At 51.3% G+C, this 21,895-nt stretch overlaps 1 protein-coding gene across 2 annotated transcripts; it reads right to left on the bottom strand.

Moving 5' to 3' along the window:
• Window positions 1–215: 215 nt before the first annotated feature.
• On the bottom strand, window positions 216–20,416 carry LOC133360967 (homeobox protein six1b). Of its 2 annotated transcripts, none has more exons than XM_061579854.1 (2): window positions 19,710–20,416; window positions 216–2,115 (listed from the first exon to the last, which is right to left on the bottom strand). In XM_061579854.1, the coding sequence occupies exons 1-2, from the start codon at window positions 20,273–20,275 to the stop codon at window positions 1,605–1,607; spliced, it is 1,077 nt and encodes a 358-aa protein (XP_061435838.1). In that variant the 5' UTR covers window positions 20,276–20,416; the 3' UTR covers window positions 216–1,604. The 2 variants fall into 2 exon arrangements, with proteins under 2 accessions (XP_061435838.1, XP_061435845.1); XM_061579861.1 differs by having other exon boundaries at window positions 1,956–2,132.
• Window positions 20,417–21,895: the final 1,479 nt, after the last annotated feature.

Genomic DNA, 21,895 nt, shown 5'->3' on the forward strand with positions numbered 1-21,895 from the left:
GGCCCAGGCCCAGAATCGGTTCAGATTTCACTCGTCAGTAATGTGAGCCGAGGCTGGGGAATGGTGCTTGTGTAGTGCCCTAACCACTGCGCCACCGCTCCCCCACGATCTTCTCATAGTACACTGACGGATATTGAAACGCGTTTGTTATTCCGATTTTTTTGACAGGTAACAGGCGCGCGAATAATAATAAAAAAACAACCCATAACCGTGGATTCAAGATTATTGTTTTCAAGATTATTATTTTATTTTATATCCGAGGTGCAAATTTGCCGAGATAGCTAAGCAAGTTATTATCCAACTTAGAATAAAAAAAATATCAATAAGGATTTGTTTAACCTAAATAATGTCCGCGCGCGTGCATCGTGATGTGATAATACGCAGTCACAAACACAATAACAACAGCAACAACAACAACAACAGCGATAACGATTAAGCGTTTGGCAGTATCGTTTCGATGCATGGCACAGGCGTCAACACACAGGCCGGGGCTGACCTGACCGCCGCAACGCGTTCACGCAACTTGAACAACCTTCGCTTCCACACAGCCGCAACGGAGATACACAGATTCTGGTCGCCTCGACCACCCCCACCCACCCACCCTCCCACCCTCCCTTACGTCGCTGACAGCCTCGTCCGTCCATCCTTTCTCGTTTTACGTCGCTTTTCAGCCTCCACCACCACCACCGCCACCTTACCCCGTAAATCGCTTTGATTTACGCCGTTTGGATATTCAGGAACGCATCCTCGACGTTAACCGGGGAACTGCTGTCACCGCAGTTGTCTGCCCCGTATACATTACACGGAGCGGGCCTCGTAGCGGTTTGACGAACGGGAGGACCAATCAGAGAGCAGCGCTGTGAAGGGGCACCGAGAATATACAACGGGAGGGCACCAAGAGACAAAGACAAAGATGCCCGTGTAGCCTTGACAGACTGCTTGGGCAAGTGCTGTTAGCGAGTAGCACCTATGACGGCCGGCACTGTGGCATACGAGGGGGGTTTGGGGGGGGTGGCCAGCACCACTCCCGGCCGCCTTTGTTTCCCCAATACCGATGCACCTGGTGCTCGTCTAAGGCTGAGTCGATCTAGGAGAGGCCCAGCACCGGTTCAGATAATCGCCATTGGTTCGTTGGTAGAGCCGTGAGCGGGAATCGAATTCGGGTGCTGTGAGGTCGCTTCAAATAGCCAACCGTGGGTGGAAAGAGAGACACACAAGACAAAGATTCCCCATATAGAGCTAACATATTTTGTGGCAAGTGCTGTTCGTCAGCACCTATAAAGGCCGGAACGGCTACACGAGAGAGAGAGAGACACACACACAAACATAGAGGTACAAACACGAACAATGACCATCACCACCACCATCACCTTCTGTCTGGTGAGCCGCCACGTGCTCGTTTCACGATTGCCGTGATGTCGAAAAGCGGCGTATCCCGAGTCTAGCAAATCCGACAAAGCGATCCCACGTACAGACGCGATTACTGAGCGAACAGATGAAAGACGAGAGAGAGAGAGACGTAGAGACCTCATCAGAGTGCACACACACACACACACATTTAAAAGAGTACATTTATACAATACTGTTGACCCAGCCTCAATCAATTAAGAGCCGATGTTAACAATGCCAGACGACATTGGACTTAACAGAGAGTCTTGTAAACCGTGGTGCAAATGCTGCTGCTGATGGTGCTGCTGCTGCTGCTGTTGATGGTGGTGGTGATGATTGTGCTGCTGCTGTTGCTGATGATGATGATGGTGGTGGTGCTGGTGGTGGTGCTGCTGCTGCTGCTGGTGGTGATGATGGTGCTGGTGAAGAACATCGGCGCCGCTCAGCAGAACCGCCGCCGTCGCCGGAGACGCTGTGGCCCCCAGCCCGCTCAGTCCCGGAAAGGGGATTGAACCGGGCCCACCGGCCGCGTGGTGAGACGAGCCCGAGGAAACGTGCGCTCGGTCCGGGGTGCCCACTGGGCTCTTGTCCTCGTCTGAGCTGGCCAGGAGGTGCTTGCTCCCGTTGAGAGACGGGGACGTGAGTTGGTTCTGCTGGGAGCCGCCGCCGCCGCCGCCACCGCCACCACCTCCGCCCGTGTTGGAGTTGGCGTTTTCGTTGTTTTCTCTGCGGAAATTCACGCGCTGGGGGTGATTAATCAATCCCATGTTTAGTTCGACGAAGGGAGTGTCTGTGGCGTGAGAAGGGCGATGGGGGGGGGGGGGGGGGTGCGTCTTTAGCCGAAGGAGCGACGTTAAAGACCTCGTTTACCGTTCGGCGTTGTCTCTCAATTTGGAGAACGGGTGGCCAGACCTGTCGACAGGAGGTCGCTCTTCTTGCCACATACTAACTGGCCAATGTGCGAGACTGGTGACGGAATCGCAGTCAATGGGAGCAAATACTGAATAAAGAAATAAAAGTTTATTTTTTAACCAGATAAGGCCCACCGAACTATTTAGTCTTAGCGGCCAAAAACTACGAACACATTGTTCATTTTAAACGTGGAGGGAAAATTCGGAGGACCAGGAATAAAAATCCACGCGACCACGGGGAGAGAGAGACACGCAAACTCAAAATCGACGGCAGGTGTCAGGATTGGGATCGAGCCCACGACCTCCTGTGTACCAGGCGAGGTACGTAACATCTCACCACAGTGACGCCCTATATCTGACATTGGGGTCCAGACGGACCGCCATCACCAATGATTAAACTCGAACCAATGGAACAGGGATTGAACGAGCTAATTTAAATAGAAATGTTTTTTTTATATAATGCAATAAATATGGGTCTATAAAAACGAGTTCATGTTGGACTTCACGTGTGCCTATATCGGGTTTGAAACGGACAGTCCGGGTGTTGGCATCTGTGGTTGGGTGGCAGGAATTGATTTGTACCCGAGATCTGGTATCGTGTTGAAATGTATCCCAGTAACACTGCACGGCTATGATAGTCCCATTGCTGACTGAGAAATCAGTCCGGGTTGGATCTACAGTGGGGAAAAAGTGACGACACTGATCAAGCACGGTGCTTATATAACTCTGCAAAGAAGGGCATCCTCAAACTCTAATAACTCAGTCAACACATCACACTTTATCCAGCGGTTTAGGCGGTAAGGTGTGCTTCATTCCAGCATCTGCCGTACATAGACAAATATCCCCCGTATAGCCTTAACATACTGTTGGGGCAAGTGCTGTTAGTGGGTAGCACCTATAAATGCGGGCACGGCGCACTGGGGGTGGGTGGCCAGCACCACGCCCGTTCGCCTTTGTCTCCCCAGTGACGATGATTTTAAACACCGCACCAGGTATTCATTTGAGGCTGAGTCGACCTAGGGGAAGAGGCCCAGGACCGGTTCAGATGATCGTCACTGGTGTTGGCCGTGAGCGTGCAAGCCGCTACACTAACACTCTAAACACATACACATATATATACACACACACACATATATACACACACACATATATACACACACACACATATATACACACCCACATACAACTCTCGCCATATCGGCCCGCTTTTTATCAGCTCTCGCGTCAAGCCCTTCAAAATAATAAGCCAAACAAACGGGCGTTTAACACGTTTATAGGTGCGACCAATATCATCCATAATAAAGGTTTTTTTGGGTGAGATCGCGCAAATATATAAATGTGTCGTTAAAACCCGTCCACCACCCGACACAGCCAACTAGTAAGGGCTTGTCACGTTAACGGAACGTGGCCAATTCGTCACTAGTACAGCACTAACCGGTGTGATGGAGAGCCAAGGCACAACAGCAAGAGTAATATGGTTATAATATTGTCTTCCTCTGTTGTTGTTCCCAATTACAGAGCCATTCAGCAGGCGAATTACTCGGTTCGCTGATGATGGGGATGCCGACGTGCAATGACAAAGTTCCCCCGTGTAGCCTGCGCAGGCTGTTTGGGACAAGTGCTGTTAGCGAGTAGCATCGATTAAAGTCCGCACACACCCACACCGTCCCATAAACATATAACAAAACAAGGATCCCATACATACATACACTCACATAAACACATCATAGACCATACTCACATATATCATAATCACAGGCACACGTGACACCCTCACAAAGACACACAAAGACAAAGATCCCCCGTGCAGCCTTTAAACAGACGCTTGGGGGAAAGTGCTCTGAGGACCGGCACTCGATGTGGTGAGTGGCCAGCACCACGCCAGGCCGCCTTTGTCTCCCCCTCCAGCGCTGATGTTTAACAAACCGCAACAACTACTTATTTAGGACCGAGTCGACCTAGGGGGAAGAGGCCCATGCCCCGTCCAGACATTCGCCCGCGAGCTGGACTCGAATTGGGGGTCGTCGGGTTCGCAGGCGCGCTCACAGCTCTCCTCGTCTTGCTGTGTGGCCGGCGAAACAGCTTCCCCTCTACACCACCACCACTACCACCACCACCCACCCTCCCATCACCCCTGCACGACCCCCCCCTTTACCCCCCCCTACCACCGCACCCCCCTCCCCCCCGCAGACAGGAAACGGATCGGGATTCCGCAGAGCAAAGTTTAGGTCGGCGATGGCGGCGCTGCTGCTGCTGCCCCCCTTGATTGATGGCTGACGAATGCGACTCCCGGTCTCGTCAGGGTATTATTGGCAATGGCCCGGGGTCGCTCGGGGGGGAATGGGGGGGGGGGCGAGGAGGGGTCCCAGTAGGGGTCCGCAGTAGGGGGGGGGGCACAGGGAGAGAGGGGGGGGGACCCAGAGGAGGGGTTCCAAGTAGGTGATGGGGGTTGCCCGTGGGGACTCACACAAAGAGGAACCCCTGGGAACGTTTAGTCAGGGGACCAGACCCGCTCGGGGGGATATAGAAAGGGGTACCCCGAATAAGGGTTCCTGTAGGGCTCTGGTCGGACACGGGGATGAACCCCGTGAGCGTCGGGAGGAGGTCGCGGGAGTTGTTGGCAAGGGTTGCTGGATCACGTAAAGATTGGTAAAGTTCCCAAACGCGCTGCTCGAGTGGTTGCGTGATGAGCAAGGGGTGGCAGTAGAGCAAGCGGGTTTGAGGCCCCATCTGGCGTGGATCGCAGTGTCATCATCTCCCCGTGAGCCTCCCGAAGGTGTCCTCCGTGTTCTCGGCTTACCAGCGAAACGAATCGAAATCCTCTTTTTAAATATTATAAAAGGAACTTGCCAAACATGGCAGCGTAGCAGAACGCCTCCTTGACGAGCCTTGAGAATCGGTGAGATTCTCCCCGGATAGCTACAAAGTATGATGATGATGATGATGGTTATTATTACTACAGCATTATTCTTACACATGCACTCAGTGGTAGATAGATTAGTATGGATTCCTGCAGTCACGAAAGCTTCAAATCTAGATCGCATAGTGACCGCTTTCACGCAAGAACGTGATCCTGGGCATACCAGCACCGCACGTGTGGTGCCGTAGCGGTTAACGCACTGCGCTGCGAACCCGGCCACCCGAGTTCGATTCCCGTTAACGGCCAATACCGGTGACGATTATCTGGACCGGTTGTGGGCCTCCCCCTAGGTCGACTCAGCCTCAAATGAGTACCCGGTGCGGTGTGTAAACGTCGGGCGACAACATCGGCCGGGCGTGGTGCGGCTGGCCATCCACCCCCTCGTGTGCATGTTCCAGACTTCATAGGTGCTTGCGAACAGCACTTGCCCTAACAGTCTGTTAAAGGCTACACGGGGGATCCTTGTCTTTGCCTGCTTGTCTCTGCGTGGGCAGGATTTGGATGTGTGTGTGTACGTGTCTATATATTGCACACTGGTCAGGGTGTGTAATACAATACTGCGACACGTGTACGCGTGTAAATACACACGCGCACACTCTGCTCGTGAATAATTTACGGGGTATAAAGAAGATATTGTAGGCTGTATAAATAAATTAAAACTACATAAATACGGTACGACTGTTCAATGTAAATGACATATGATACGTTGAACTAACCCCCCCCCCCAAAAAAAAATCGACTTGTAAACGCAATAGTGCAGGAGGCCGTTTTCAATCCACTGCTGGATGAATGCCTCCCGCAGGCCTTCCTGTCGATCGCGGGGTTTACTCGAAACATACTTTGCCACGCTGGTCAGCTCAGGGTATTGGGGAACGAACCCAGCGCCGGTTCAAGGTGTCACTCGCCACCCACGAGTGCCGTGACGGGTAATTTTAACTCGGGACGCCGGGTTTGATAGCGCAGTGCGCCAACCTAATGCGCCACCGCTCCCCCGTGCACACGCGCACATGCGGCTATAACCGTTGCACGTACAAATGGCATCAGATGCATCACAACAAACGTGGCATCAGATAAATGCACGGAGTAATGTAGGGTGTGTTTGTAACTGTGAGTATGTCTATGCAAAGACAAAGATGCCACCGTTCCGTATAGCCTTATGCAACTGTTGAGGGCAATTGTTGTTTACGAGCGCCTATGAAGGCCGACAGGGCACAACGAGTTGCCGTGCTGATGTTTACATAAAGCATAACCGATACTCAATTAAGGCTGAGTCGACCCAGGGGAGCCCGCTGGACCGGTTCAAATATTCGCCACTGATCGTGAGCGCGGGAATCGATCTCGGTTCGCCGAATTCGTAGCGCAGTGCGCTAACTACTGCGCCACCGCTCCGAACACACACACACGCGCATTGGCATACGTATATATAAAATATATAAAGACACATACTCATGGGTATTGTTCCCCTAATGAAGACGAAAGCCATGCATCTATTAACTTGTACATATACTTTAAACATTGCCCACCCTTAATGCAAACACTCACTTCGGCAATTTTTTTATTATTATAATTGGGCCAACATGAACATTTGTATGAATTCAACTTATATTCATGTAAATGCATGATTTTGGTTTTTATTAAGTAACGTGACACTCAGAAAACAAGTAACGTAAGTCGTCGTTGGATATAAAATGTTGAGTTTTAAAAAATGCCCCCGAGTTTTCATGGTCCACACGTCCCGACTGCGGTGCAACATTCGTCACGCTCGCGCGGGCGTTCACGCGCACAAAGACAAAGGTCCCCCGTGTAGCCCTGCAGAGATTGTTGGAGCAAGTGCTGCACAAATACTCTACATATATGCTCTTTCTGCATTGAAAATGTCGCACTCGTTACACACAAAGCGCTTGCCGCAAATGAACCACAACACCTCCCTGATCTCGTCAGGGAGCATAAACCAGCAGCAGCACGCGAACTCGGGTCATCTTCCTCGCAGCAGCAGCAGCAGCAGCAGAAGCAGCAGCAGCAGCAGCAGGAGCAGCAGCAGCAGCAGCAACAGCAGCAGCAGCAGCAACAGCAGCATGAGCAGCAGCAGCAGCAGCAGCAGCAGCAGCAGCAGCAGCAGCAGCAGCAGCAGCAGCAGCAGCAGCAGCAGCAGCAGCAGCAGCAGCAGCAGCAGCAGCAGCAGCAGCAGCAGCAGCAGCAGCAGCAGCAGCAGCAGCAGCAGCAGCAGCAGCAGCAGCAGCAGCTGTGGCTATCGAACAAAGGCGGCGGTCACCGCATCGCGCGCTTTCAGATGCGCTTCTGCGGCCGTCTGGAACGCTCTCTTCCTTCCGTTATTAGGAAGCCACTGGAAGCGATGTGCACTTTTAAATCTCGATTGAAAACTCATTATTTTATAATTATATTTTAGTGTTTAGTGTTGTTGTCCTTCCCCCGCACCTCCGATGAGTACGGTTGGCTACGTACGGTGCGAAATAAGTTCAACATACATACATATAGTCTACATACACACACGAAATAAATATAGAACACGTACGTTTACTGGAATATGCATCAATCTATGCTTACGCATATGTATGCCGTTAACAGATTGTTGGACAAAGTGCTGATGTTACTCATATATACATACACACAGTATATGAAATTACAGTATATCGCACCTAACAAGTTTAAACATACTTCCTTAATACTCAGATTTAAATTTGCTAATGGAATCATTACTCGGACAATGTCGTGTACTCTTGAAAAATATATTTTTTGATTATTATTTCGCTCGTTTACCAAGAAAAGCCTCGCCGAGTCTCATGACGCTGTTTGCAGGAGGGTCCTGTCACGTGTAATCACAACCCAGTCTTTTTATGGGATTGAATTTGTCAAATTTGAACTATGACGTCAACTCTTGAGTGGCTGTGGGCTCGGTGGTGAGTGGTGGTGAGTTATAGGGGGTTCGGTGTTGAGTGGTGGTGAGTTACAGGGGATTCGGTGGTGAGTGGTGGTGGTGAGTTTCTGGGAGGCTCGGTGGTGAGTGGTGGTGAGTTTCTGGGGATTCGGTGGTGAGTGGTGGTGAGTTACAGGGGATTCGGTGGTGAGTGGTGGTGGTGAGTTTCTGGGAGGCTCGGTGGTGAGTAGTGGCTTTTAAGGGATTACATCTTGAATCATTGCCTCACTTGATGCAGCAAATCTGGCTGTGACGATCCAACCTGATGACGGAGACTTGTGTTGCCTCCGAAACGTCGTGATTTTTATTTTATTTTACTTTCATTAATTTTAATGTTTTACCTCCGTGACATTACCGAAAAAGCCTAAGAATATGAATCCTTGCAGTCACGAAAGCTTCAAATCTAGAGTAGTGGTGAGTTTCTGGGGATTCGGTGGTGAGTGGTGGTGAGTTTCTGGGGATTCGGTGGTGAGTAGTGGTGAGTTTCTGGGGATTCGGTGGTGAGTGGTGGTGAGTTTCTGGGGATTCGGTGGTGAGTAGTGGTGAGTTTCTGGGGATTCGGTGGTGAGTGGTGGTGAGTGGTGGTGAGTTTCTGGGAGGCTCGGTGGTGAGTGGTGGTGAGTTTCTGGGAGGCTCGGTGGTGAGTGGTGGTGAGTTTTTGGGGATTCGGTGGTGAGTAGTGGTGAGTTTCTGGGAGGCTCGGTGGTGAGTGGTGGTGAGTTTCTGGGAGGCTCGGTGGTGAGTGGTGATGAGTTTCTGGGAGGCTCGGTGGTGAGTGGTGGTGAGTTTCTGGGAGGCTCGGTGGTGAGTGGTGGTGAGTTTCTGGGAGGCTCGGTGGTGAGTGGTGGTGAGTTTCTGGGAGGCTCGGTGGTTAGCTGTGGTGAGGAGCTGCTGGTATCTGGCTGGCAGTGGCCCTGTCCGCTTGTCCACTAATTTTAGGCGACTCCGCGTGCGCGCTGCCACCTCTGGGTGTCAGTGACCGCGGCAACTTCACGACTCCGCGAAACGAAATCTCCCTCCCCACCACCACCTACTCCCCCCACCTAATTAGACGAGCTGGGGGTGGGGGGAGGGTGGGGGGCGAACTGCGTGAACCTCGTGTGGAGGTGCGCGTATTGGTAGCGGTGGTGATGGTGGTGTTGATTTGTGATGGTGGTTGATTGTGCGTCGGTAGCGGTGATGATGGTGGCATTGATTTGTGATGATGTTCAATTGTGTGTTGGTTGCGGTGGTGATGGTGGCACTAGTGGTGAGCGGTCGCGTCGCGGTCGGCGACCCGAGTTCGATTCCCGTTCAAGATCACCAACATCAATGAAGACTACATGAACCGGGTGTGGGCCTCCCCTAGGCCGACCCAGCCCTCAATTGAGTACCTAGTGCGATGTGTGAAAAGCATCGCCACTCAGCAGGCAAAATCGGCCGGGACGTGGTCTTAGAAAACCACTCATTCACTCTGGGGCCGTGCGGGCCTTCGTAGGTGCTCGCAAACAGCACTTGCCCAAAAGTCTGTTCAGGTCATAGGTGGAGAGGGGGGAGGATCCGTTGTCCCTGTTTGTAGGTGATGGTGGGAGTGGGAGTTTCCGATTAGCACGTTTGGCTACGCACGGTGCGAACGAAGTTCAACACACGTGCGTTTGATGGTTGCGTTGGAGGTGGTGTCGGTTTATGGGCGAGGGTTCAAGACATCTCTCGCCACCGTTGTTAGCCATCGCCGGGGATCGAACGCAGGTGGCCGGGTTCACATGGCAGCGAGTTAAGCACATCTCCCGCCCCCTTCCCGTTCGGATAATTATCACGAGCCCCGCTGTTGGTCTCCTCCACGCTTCGTCCTTCCTCCGTCGCTGTGCGCGGGGAGTTGATAGCCATCTCGAACCCACACGGACGGCACTTGACCCTCCCACCACCACCAACGTGCCCGGCCACCACCCGCCCTCCCAGTGGCGTAGCGGTGGCTCACACGGGCCCTGGTTGCAGGCAACTCAATGGGGCTCGTTGTCTTTGTGGCCCGAGGGACGTGCCCCCCCCAACCACCCACCCCCCCACTCACCCTACCCTTGTGCAGTTGCACCGCCTACACACATTTGAGAGCTACGCCATGCGGCACTGCCTCGCTCATCATCGCTTTAGGCAGTGCGGTACGAGCAAAGCCGCGCAAGTCATGGGCTTAAACATCGACTTTGAAATCGATTAATCGATGGACCGTAACCAACCTCAACCGTCTGCCATTGCCCGAAACGTCGCCAACTTATTTCTTTATTTAGCTCTCTCTTGTTAAATGTCGCAGTGTCATTGACGACCGCGTGGAGTTCGTTTTGATTATAATCGAGGCGGTTGTGTTGAGACGGGGATTGTTCACGGCTCGGATGGATCGTCGCATCGCGTGATCTCGAGTGACGGCAGCGCCCCGGTGGGGAGGCCTTCATTCAGCAGCGGATCGATCATGGTCAGCGGTAGATTACGCGCAGCGCATTCTGCGTTGCTGCGGACGAGTCGAAACGACGACCTTCGAATGGACGTCGCGCCACCCTCCACATGATCTCACCCTCCGCATCAATTTGCAGAACTCCCATCTACACAGAGCCATCGTCAAGAACCACACAGACCCGACACCGGCCCCCCAGAGATTTGCTTGAACTGAACCAAAGCTGCTAAAATTATGCACTCGCAGAAAGCCGGGGTGTGCAACACTTCACATCCTTGTTTAGAGACAGATGCGTGAAGCAGGAGGAGGAGGAGGAGGAGAGACGAGGCCCTGTCGCCTGCGTTTTCGCGTCGCGAGGATGACGTACGTCGAACTTCTTTCGCACCGTACGCAGCCAACCCGTGCTAATCGGGAGTCACGAGCCGTGAGTGATATGTGAGGAGAGACGGGGGCCACCAACGGACGCGCCGAGGAGACAGCCAGCGATGGGAGGAGTCGGTAATGCATCTCGTGACTCATACCGGACACGCCGTCATAATTATAGCTTCACGAGGCAAAGACAAAGATCCCCCGTATATCCTTAACTGGAGTTTTGGGGCAAGTGCTGTTAGCGAGTAGCAACCCTATGAAGGCCCGGAGCGGCACGTGTCTCCCATAGTAGCGATGGTTGGCACACCGCAGCAGATACTCACTTGAGGCTGAGTCGATCTAGGGGGGGGGAGGCCCGGGACCGGTTCAGATAATTGTCACTAGCGCCCTAACCGCTGCACTACCGCTCCCCGCACACTCACACACACACACAGACGCACATTCACATCGTGATGCACTCTGTGATATTTGTACCCACTCGAAGCAAGGCAGACGTGCAACGCGGATCGGGAAATTCCTCCTCGTTACTCGTGGGAGTTACTCAACACATTCATCAAAAACTGTCTTGACATAAAAATAATAATCGACGTTTCAGGTAACGGTCCTTCCTCTGATTTCCTGAATTTTGGCTTGTGACTTCTGTATTAGCATTTGCATTGGACATCTGTGAGAAGCTTCATAGCTCAACCCATTCCTCCAGTATAAAGACATATTCTGATTTGCAGTAAATCTGCATGAATCCTAAAGGTGATTCGGTGTGCCTTGGGCAATGCACGTTTATATAAGTTGAACTTGTTTCGCGTCGCACGAAGCTAACCGCGCTAATCGGAGGCGCGGATGTGTCGGAGCGACTCGGGGTTTCGAGAATCGTGGTTCGTCAATGCTCGATACGTCTTGTCGTGGTTGTAGGTAATCGGATGGCGACTTGACCACCCCCGAGGATCATTCGCTCGGCGGTGGCGAAGCCTCGTCGCGAACGCCACCAGCAGCAGAATCTCTCGGTCGCTTTTGCGTTCGCGAAATGTTTTATTTTTATTTTTTTCGATTTTTTTTCCATCTCTTTCTCTCTCTAAAATTTGGATGACAAACTAAATAAATAAAAATCACGCCCCCCTCCCCCAAACACGCACAGTTCGTCATTTGAATTTCCATTGATCACATCTGGAGGCCAGGAGCTTCCGTTTGGATATAAATCTGATATCATTCGATAATGCGTGAATGCAGATGGTCGGGCTACGTAGCATACAGACGGGCACTGCATCGCGCGCTGTCGGATGCGCTTCTGCGGCCGTCTGGAACGCGCTCTTCCTTCCGATATTCGGAAGCCACTGGAGCTATGCACTTTTAAATAATTTAGATTGAAAAGTAATTCTTTAGAACTGATTTTTGTGTTTAGTTTGTTATCCTGCACCCGCACCTCACGTACGGTGCGAAAGAAGTCCAACATACATACAGTATCTACGATCTCCACTAAATGTATACATGTACATACAGTATATAAATTGCTTGCGGAGGGAACTCTAGAGTACAGCGCTTCCAAACAAACCAATCATTTACAACGCTGGTCAAACGAGCTGAGTTCATATCCGTTCGCTGCCCTTTAGCCGATGGTGGAATGTACACGTTCCTATGGCGGGGACGAGTCTACCCATCACAACATTTCGCTATTGGCGTCCCACGACGTGGTACGTGCTTTATCGACCCGTTAAAGGGATGATGAGCTGGGCGACCCTTCGGCGGGATGCTCTTTGATTGTGCGCTGAGACACGTGGCGGGGTTCTGGTGGTGTTCCGGTGGACGAGACGAGCAACGGAATGACAGCCAAAGGAGGGAGGGGGGTGCGGGGGGAGGGGGGTGCGGGGGGGACACGCCTGAGAGTAATAATGGCACGGCGGAGATGGAGCGATGAAAACAGGAGCCGCATGGATTGTTGCATCCATCGCATAACCGCGCGGGATTGCGACGACGCATTAGGGGGCGGGGGGAGGCGGGGGGTAGGGGGCTTCGTCATCCAGCAGTGGATAGCTCATGGCTGATGATGGAGACGGTATCACGGTTGTGATTAATCGCCCGCTTTTTATCGGCTTCCCCGTCACACTCAATGAGAAAGCCATTCCTCGCCGGGTCTTTGATGATGATGGGGCATCGTGACTGCGAGTTACTTGTGTTCGTCTCGAGACGTGAACGCTTCGTCGAGGTTAAAACTGACCCGGCCTCACGACTTAAACTAATCATCGCCGTTCGCAATGTAATTCCCGTTGTACATTATTCGGAGAAGGAACGGGTGAGAGAGGAGGGGGGGTGGGCATCCACATTCCATGATGTGTTTTTTGTAGGAATTTTCCGGTTATATAAGCGCAGACTCCACTATGTCTGTGCCAAATTTCAGCTTTCTAGCCCTTTTCAAATACCGTATCTACTTATTGTATGCATCGCTCAGTGACGATCCGTCTGTACGTATTATATGTGTCCAGCCCTTCGAGAACATCAAAGCAAATCACGTCACTCACTCATTCGCTCACGGCCGTATTTTCTATGAGTGAATAACAATTACAAGTACACGGGTCCAGTGCAATGTACTCGACTGCTTCTGCACTCGCAGTCGATAATATCATAGGCGTGTGTATCGATACATTGATATTGTTAAATGTTCGGGTGAAGCGATGGCGTAATGGTTAGCGCACTGCAATTCAACTCCAGCGAAGTCAATGCGATTCCTGGCCACGGCCACCATGATTGGCGAATGTCAGAACCCGTTCTGGGCCTCGTCTTCCCGAGATCATCTCAGCACTAAATACATGCCGCCTGGCGCGGTGTCTAAGCATGAGCAGTAGGAATACAAAGGCGGCCGAGCGTGGTGCTATGGCCAAACCCCTTCCCTCGTGCGCAGTAGCGGTCTTCATCGCTGCTCGCTGTGCGTGTCGTGTTCGCTCAAAGCGCCTATTCCCCTACATCTTCTTGGTTCTTTCGGTAAAGTCACGTAGAAGGGAAGTAATAAAATAATAAAAATAATAAAAATAAAACATAATAAATAATTCTCACGACGTTTCGGCCACAACAATTCTCACGACCTGGTCTTCACCTGAGGACGGCTGCTTGCGTTGTGGCCGAAACGTCGTGAGAATTGTTTTATTATGTTTTATTTTTATTATTTTATTACTTCCCTTCTACGTGACTTTACCGAAAGAACCAAGAAGATGAATCCCTGCAGTCACGAACGCTTTAAATCGAAATGTATATTCCCCTACAGTGTGGTAAAGGCTACACGGGGGATCGTAGTCTATGATGGCGAACGTGTACTGTGCACGTTGTAAGCAGGGCCATTGTAATGTTTATGTGTGTATGTTGAACTTCTTTCGCACCGTACGTTAGCCAACCGTGCTAATCGGAGGTGCAGGAGAAGGACACTAAACTAAATACAAAAAAGCAGTTTTAAAGAAATCAGTTTTTAATCTCGATTTAAAAGAGCCAAGCTCCCAGTGGATTCCTAACATTGGGAGGAAGAGCGTTCCAGACGGCCGGAGAAGCGCACCCGACAGTGCGCGATGCAGTGACCGTCTTTGTTCAATGGCCAGCCAAAAGCTGCTGCTGCTGCTGCGTTCGTGTGATGGTTTATGTTCCTTAACGAGATCGGCGAGGTGATCGTGGTTTTTGTGTACGAATGTGACTTATCGGTTTGCGCGCAGAGGCAGGTCCGGTGATGATACCATCATCAGAATATGTATTAATACCGGAGGAATCCGATGAGCTATGAAGGCCCTTTTCACAGCTGTTCAGTAGACATTGCACACGTACATCACATTGGATAGAGACCCGCATGACTCAAAAGAACAAAGATATGTCATGTCATATGGGGAAGAGCCATTGTCCGAAACGTCGCCTGTTATATTTATTATTATTTTGGAGACACTGTTATTGACGAATGTGCTGAGATTTGTGTTTCTGTTAATTGTACTTGTGCATATCTGCCAAAGCAGCAGCAGCATCATCACCAGATATCATTTGTTTAACAAAGATGCACACTAGTTTGATGAACTATATTACGTATTATAAATGAGACGAGCCTCTATAAAACATGGCATTCATCAAGGGCATTAGAAGGGGGGTTAGGCAAAGGAGAACACGCCTTCACCGAGGTTATTCACTGCGACATCTCGAGATATTTTCTCAAAATGTAATTGTAAATAAACTGGGTTGCCCTCGCTTCACGCGGTAGTCGTAGTGGTGGTAGTAGATGCGTTCCAAAATAAAAAAGTGAAACCGCGCAGCGTGGACCTCACGCACGGTCACCCAACCCACAATGCACCGCGCGAGAAGACAGCTGCCTGCCGAGTAGCGCACACAGTACACACTACACACACCGTACACACACACACAGTACACACACACAGTACACACACAGTACACACACACAGTACACACACACAGTACACACAGTACACACACACAGTACACACACACATTACACACACAGTACACACACACAGTACACACACAGTACACACACACACAGTACACACAGTACACACATAGTACACACACAGTACACACAGTAACACACACAGTACACACACAGTACACACAGTACACACACACAGTACACATACACAGTACACACACAGTACACAGTACACACATAGTACACACACAGTACACACACAGTACACACACACAGTACACACACAGTACACACACACACACAGTACACAGTACACACACAGTACACACACAGCACACACACAGTACACACACACAGTACACACACAGTACACACACACACAGTACACACACAGTACACACACACAGTACACACAGTACACACATAGTACACACACAGTACACACAGTACACACACAGTACACACACAGTACACACAGTACACACACACAGTACACATACACAGTACACACACAGTACACAGTACACACATAGTACACACACAGTACACACACAGTACACAGTACACACACACAGTACACACACAGTACACACTACACACAGTATACACAGTACACACTACACGCACAGTACACACAGTACACACACAGTACACACACAGTACACATACAGTACACACACAGTACACACACAGTATACACAGTACACACACAGTATACACAGTACGCACACACTACACACAGTACACAGTACACACAGAATACACACAGTACACACACAGTATACACAGTACACACACTACGCACACAGTACACACACAGTACACACTACACACACAGTACACACATTATACACATTACACACAGAATACACAGTATACACAGGATACACACAGGGCACACACAGTACACACAGCATACACACTACACACACAGTACACACACAGTACACACACAATACACACAGTATATACCGTATATACAGTACACACACAGTACACACACAGTACACACATACAGTACACACACAGTACACACAGTACACAGTACACACAAAATAAACACAGTATACACAGTACACACACCATATACACCCTACACACAGTACACACACAATACACACAGTATATACAGTATATACAGTACACACACAGTACACACAGTACACACACACAGTACACACACAGTACACACAGTATACACAGTACACACACCATATACACACTACACACAGTACACACAGTACACATACACCACACACGATGTTGTCCCACGTCCGTCGGCATCGCCGCATATGAGTGAATTAAAACCGCATATAGCGAATTTTGAGTAGAAATAGGTTCGCCCCATCTCCACGAAATCGCACAAACCGAACCCGCATAAAGCGAGGGAAGCCTGTGCAAGTGTTAAGCTTGCCCGGAGAAAAATATTACCCATAAATCTCAGATGTACACATATAGCACATCACACGTTTACATATGTACATTACACACGCGTGTATTGACGGGCATGTAACGTATGCAACGTATTACGCAGTTTCAATCCTCGGTTAATCCACTGTCGGATGAATGCCTCCCCCATTCCCTGTTGGTCACGGGGAGGTTTTTGTTTATTTTAATCATACTTCACCACGCTGGTCAACACAGGTTGGTGAAGAAAGCGTGCCCAGGACCGGTTCAGGGATCAGTCGCCACTGATGTTAGCCGCGGCCGGGAATCGAACGCAGGGAATTGGGGTTCATGGAATTTCTGCACGGGTGCCGCACCGCCGATTAAGCACGGTCGGTTACGTACGGTGCGAAAAAAGTTCAACACGCATACATACAGACATGTGTAGCCGATACATATACGCGTGTGTACACATATCGATATAGGAAAAATTAGACGCACGCTTAGAATAATAGTTCATATTGCTACTGGTATACTTATACACACGCTTATACGATATAATAATGATGCGCTCACGTCACTGTATAAATTCTGTAATGTAAACATACATCATATACGATTCACGATTGTTTATGATCGTGTATCATGTATAGCATAATATAATGTATTAATGAATACAATGATTTTAGTATGACTGGTGTATTCACTCGCATAGCAGTACGTGTCTGTTGCTGTTATGATTAGCACGGTTGGTTACGTACGGTGCGAAAGAAGTTCAACATACATATATAATTGTATCTAGATAACATTAATCTCAAAGCATATAAAAAATATATCGGTATAATATATACATATGTAGCTTGGTTAAATTCGCAGTACGCACACACACACAACACACACCACTGCCTTTCTATGTATAAGTGTGTGTATATGTGTGTATGTATGTGTGTGTATGTGTGTATGTATGTGTGTGTATATGTGTGTATATATGTGTGTGTAGATTATCCGGAGCGGTGGTGTAGTGGTTAGCGCGCTGCGCTATGAACCTGGCGACCCGTGTTCGATCCCCGCTCACGGCCAACACCAGTGACGATTATCTGAACCGGACCTGGGCCTCCCCTCGGTCGACTCAGCCTCAAATGAGTACCTGGTGCTGTGTGTAAACATCGCTACTGGGGAGACAAAGGCGGTCGGGCGTGGTGCTGGCCCACCCACCCTCTCGTGTACCGTTCCGGCCTTCCTAGGTGCTCGCTAACAGCACTTGCCCCTACAGTCTGTTAAGGCTACACGGGGGATCTTTGTAGTTTATCTTGGCCTCGCCACGCGCTGTATTTTGCACGCAGCTATCGAGGTTATTGCTAAACCGAGCTCTTTCAATCATCCACGTGTAGAGCCAGGCTGCGTTTTATTTACGAGTGCGTTGTGTGTGTTCTTCACAAAGACAGATTACGCAAAGACACACACGCACAAATATAAACACAATTAGACACACAAAGACCCCCCGTATAGCCGTAACAGGCTATTGCGCGTAATGTGTTCGCATTAACATTAACACACGCACGTAACTTCGATGCATGAAAATATATGTTTTATTCATACAGTCGGTTTAAAGCTACTTCAAACGATTCGCTAGGAATATTAAAACGTGTTGTTGTCATTTTTTAAAGCTAGATTATATCCGCCACGTACCTTTTGGCTGTCGTGGAGGAATACATGAAATCGATTCTAATTGAGAAGAGTCAGCATCTGCGGAGCGACTCACGTTTTCATTCGTGTGGAATTCACGCCGCCGCGTTGCGATGCTATTTTCAGTTTGTCTCTTTAAATGCTTTTAAATTGACAATAATCAACCAGGTAATTTAATTTTCAAGTCAACTTGGGAATTATACGTATATTTAACACTATTCGGTTATTTTTGTACGAGCAGACGTTGTTACAGGACTTGGACAAACCAACGGATGGACACACACACAGTCACGCAGACACACAACGCTTATATGTAAACACACGCACATGAAGACAAACACACACCCAGACATACACACGAATATGGACACAATCAGATATGCACACGCAAAGACAAGGACCCCCGCCGCCCCCGTGTAGCCTGTAACAGACTGTAGGGGCAAGTGCTATTAGCGAGCACCTATGAAGCCGGAACAGCACACGAGGGGGTGGGTGGCCAGCACCACGCCCGGCCGCCGAGTGGCAATGTTTTTTCACACCACACCAGGTACTCATTTGAGGCTGAGTCGACCAAGGGGAGGCCAAGGAGCGGATCAGATAATCGTCACCGGTGTTAGCCGGGAGCAGGAATCGAGCTCGAGTCGCCGGGTTCGTAGCGCAGCGCCCTAGCCGCGACCACTACCGCTACCTCCATATTCAAGAACGCGCACACATCGGCAATGTCAAGTTTCAATACTGTGTTCAACTACCACCGAGGCATGGATTCTTGAATTCATCCGTGCGGAGTTTCGAGCGTCGTTGCCACCGGCAAATCATTTGTGCCGTTCTACACGAAGCCAAGCACCCAATACTTAAATTGGCCAATCGGTTCAACGCAGGATTCCCTGGAAAAAAATGCTATGAGGGCATTATTATTGTGGTTTCTACCACCACCACAACCACCACCACCACCACTGTCATTATCATCGCCACTATCATCATCATCACCAATGCCATTGTCAGCACCACCGCCACTACTGCCAACGTTGTCACCACCACTGTCATCATTATATCACCACCACCTGCACCATCACTGTCATTGTCACCAACACCAACACCACCACCACCACAACGGTCATAGCCAACACCACCACGACTGTGACTACCAACCACCACAACTATTAGCATTATCATCCACCACTGTGACCACCACCACCTGCCACCAGCTATCACCATCACCCACTACTTTGACGCACCGCCACTGCGACTACCACCACCACCCCACCGTGACCACCGTGACCACCCGCCCTCACCCGTATCGCTCCTTGGCCTCCGCGGCGCGGTCGCGCTGTCGCCGGTTCTTGAACCAGTTGCTGACTTGCGTCGTGGTCAACCCCGTCGCCTCGGCCAACTCGCGCTTCTCGCGCGGGGACGGGTACGGGTTGTGCGTGTACCACTCGCGCAGGATGCTCCGCGACTTCTCCTTGAAGCAGTAGCTCGTCTCCTCGCCGTCCCAGATGGTCCTCGGCAGCGGGAACTTGCGCCGCACCCGGTACTTGCCCACGGCTCCCAGGGGCCTCCCGCGCAGCTTCTCAGCCTCCATGTAGTGCGCCTTGAGCCACAGCTGCTGCAGCTTGGGGTGGTTGTGCGGCGAGAACTGGTGACTCTCCAGCGTCTTGTAGAGCTCGCGGAAGTTGCCCCGGTGGAAGGCCACCACGGCCTTCGCCTTGAGCACGCTCTCGTTCTTGTGCAGGTGCTCGCACGCGGGCAGCGACCACAGGAAGCGGCCCAGGCGCTCGATGTTGCCTCCCTGCTGCAACACCTCGCACACGCACGCCACCTGCTCCTGCGTGAAACCGAACGTGGGCAGCATGGACATGCTGTGTGCGCGCGCGCGCGCGCTGTCGTCTGCACGTGCGCGCGCGCGTTGTTCGCGAGCGTGGGGACGGTGTCGTGCGGCTCACGCTGGCGAGCAGCACCTGTTCCTTTGACGCAGAGCGTGTGTTGAGCTGTGCGGGGCCGGAGGGTGGAGTGGGGGGTGCTCCGGCGTTCTTCCTCCGTCTGTGCGCGGTGCTCACTAAACCGCACCGCACTCGCTCACCAAATCGACAAGCCTGCGTGGCCTCTGCTGGGGGGAACCCTTCGCGCGCGTGTGGGACAGCGAGACGACGCGAATTCAAAGTTTGCGCAACGCTGAGCGGAGGGAGACCACCCCTCGGGTCTCGCGCGAGCAGCTCCTGAACGAACTCCGCTCACTCAACCTCGCTGCGCAATGATCGCGGTTTATACGCCGAAGTGGAAACCGCCTCTCTCCTCCTCCTACCACCACCAGCACCACCTACCCACTCACACTCCCACCCACCCGGCTACCCACGCCACCTATGCACCTCCCCCCCCCTTTGCTGCTGTAGCTAACAGTCTGTCCGTCAACACCAAACACTGCACACCCCCCTTTCCTCCCCTGCATCATCCCAGCCGTAACTCCACACTAACAACCTCCTCCTCCTCCTTCTTCATCTTCCCGGCTCCTCCCCGTGTCGTCTCACGCGTCGGACTCTCTCTCTCTCTCTCCCTCACTCTCATACTCCGTCACTCCCTCTCCCCCTTCCTCGCTCCATCACTCACCACCCCTCGATATCCACCCCCCCCCCATTCCTGTCTCCCTTCCACACTCTGTCACTCCCTCCCTCCTTCCTCCTCCCTCCCTCTCTCTCTCCCACTCTCATCCGTCAATCATTTCCTCCCTCCCCTCCCCGTCTCCTCCCTCTCTCTCTTCCCCATCCGTCCCACCCACCCATCCACACTCGCTCTCTCGTGCCCCTCTCCCAGCCACCCACACTCGCTCTCTCGTGCCCCTCTCCCAGCCACCCACACTCGCTCTCTCGTGCCCCTCTCCCAGCCACCCACACTCGCTCTCTCGTGCCCCCCACCCCGCCCCCCCACCCTGCGCCCTCACCCCACAGGAGGGAGTGAGATCGCGGGCCGCTCCAAAGACTTCGATGCGCGGCGTTCCTCGGGTACAGCAGCAGCAGCGGACACAGCAGACACAGCGCACGCGTCTCGGTGTGCTTTTGCTGCTGCTGTTGTTGGTGGTGGTGGTGGTTGCCTTGCTACTGCTGGGTGATGGTTGTGGCATCGTAGGTGTTGCTGGTGGTGTTTGTGGTTGTCTTGTTCAGTCAGAATTGTAAGTGGTGGTGGTGGTGCTGTTCATTTGATGGTGGTGATGATGGTATTAATGTTGGTGGTGCTATCATTGTTACGCCAATTGCTGCTGTTGTTGTTGTTGATGATGGTGGTGGTGTTGGTAGTGAGTGCTCGTGGTGGTGTATGTGTTGTTGATAGTAGTATTGTATGTGTGGGTGTTGGTGGTACTGTATGTAGGTGGTATGTAAGGTTCTCGCTAAAAGCACTTGCCCCAACAGTCGTTCGAGGCTATACGGGGGGGTCTTTGTCCTTGTGTGGTGGTGGTGTTACTGCTGCTGCAGGGGAAATGGTATTG

The sequence above is a fragment of the Lethenteron reissneri genome, chromosome 8, assembly GCF_015708825.2.
Source record: "Lethenteron reissneri isolate LAM-NWPU_2019-01 chromosome 8, ASM1570882v1, whole genome shotgun sequence".
NCBI classification, from domain to species: Eukaryota; Metazoa; Chordata; class Hyperoartia; order Petromyzontiformes; family Petromyzontidae; genus Lethenteron; species Lethenteron reissneri.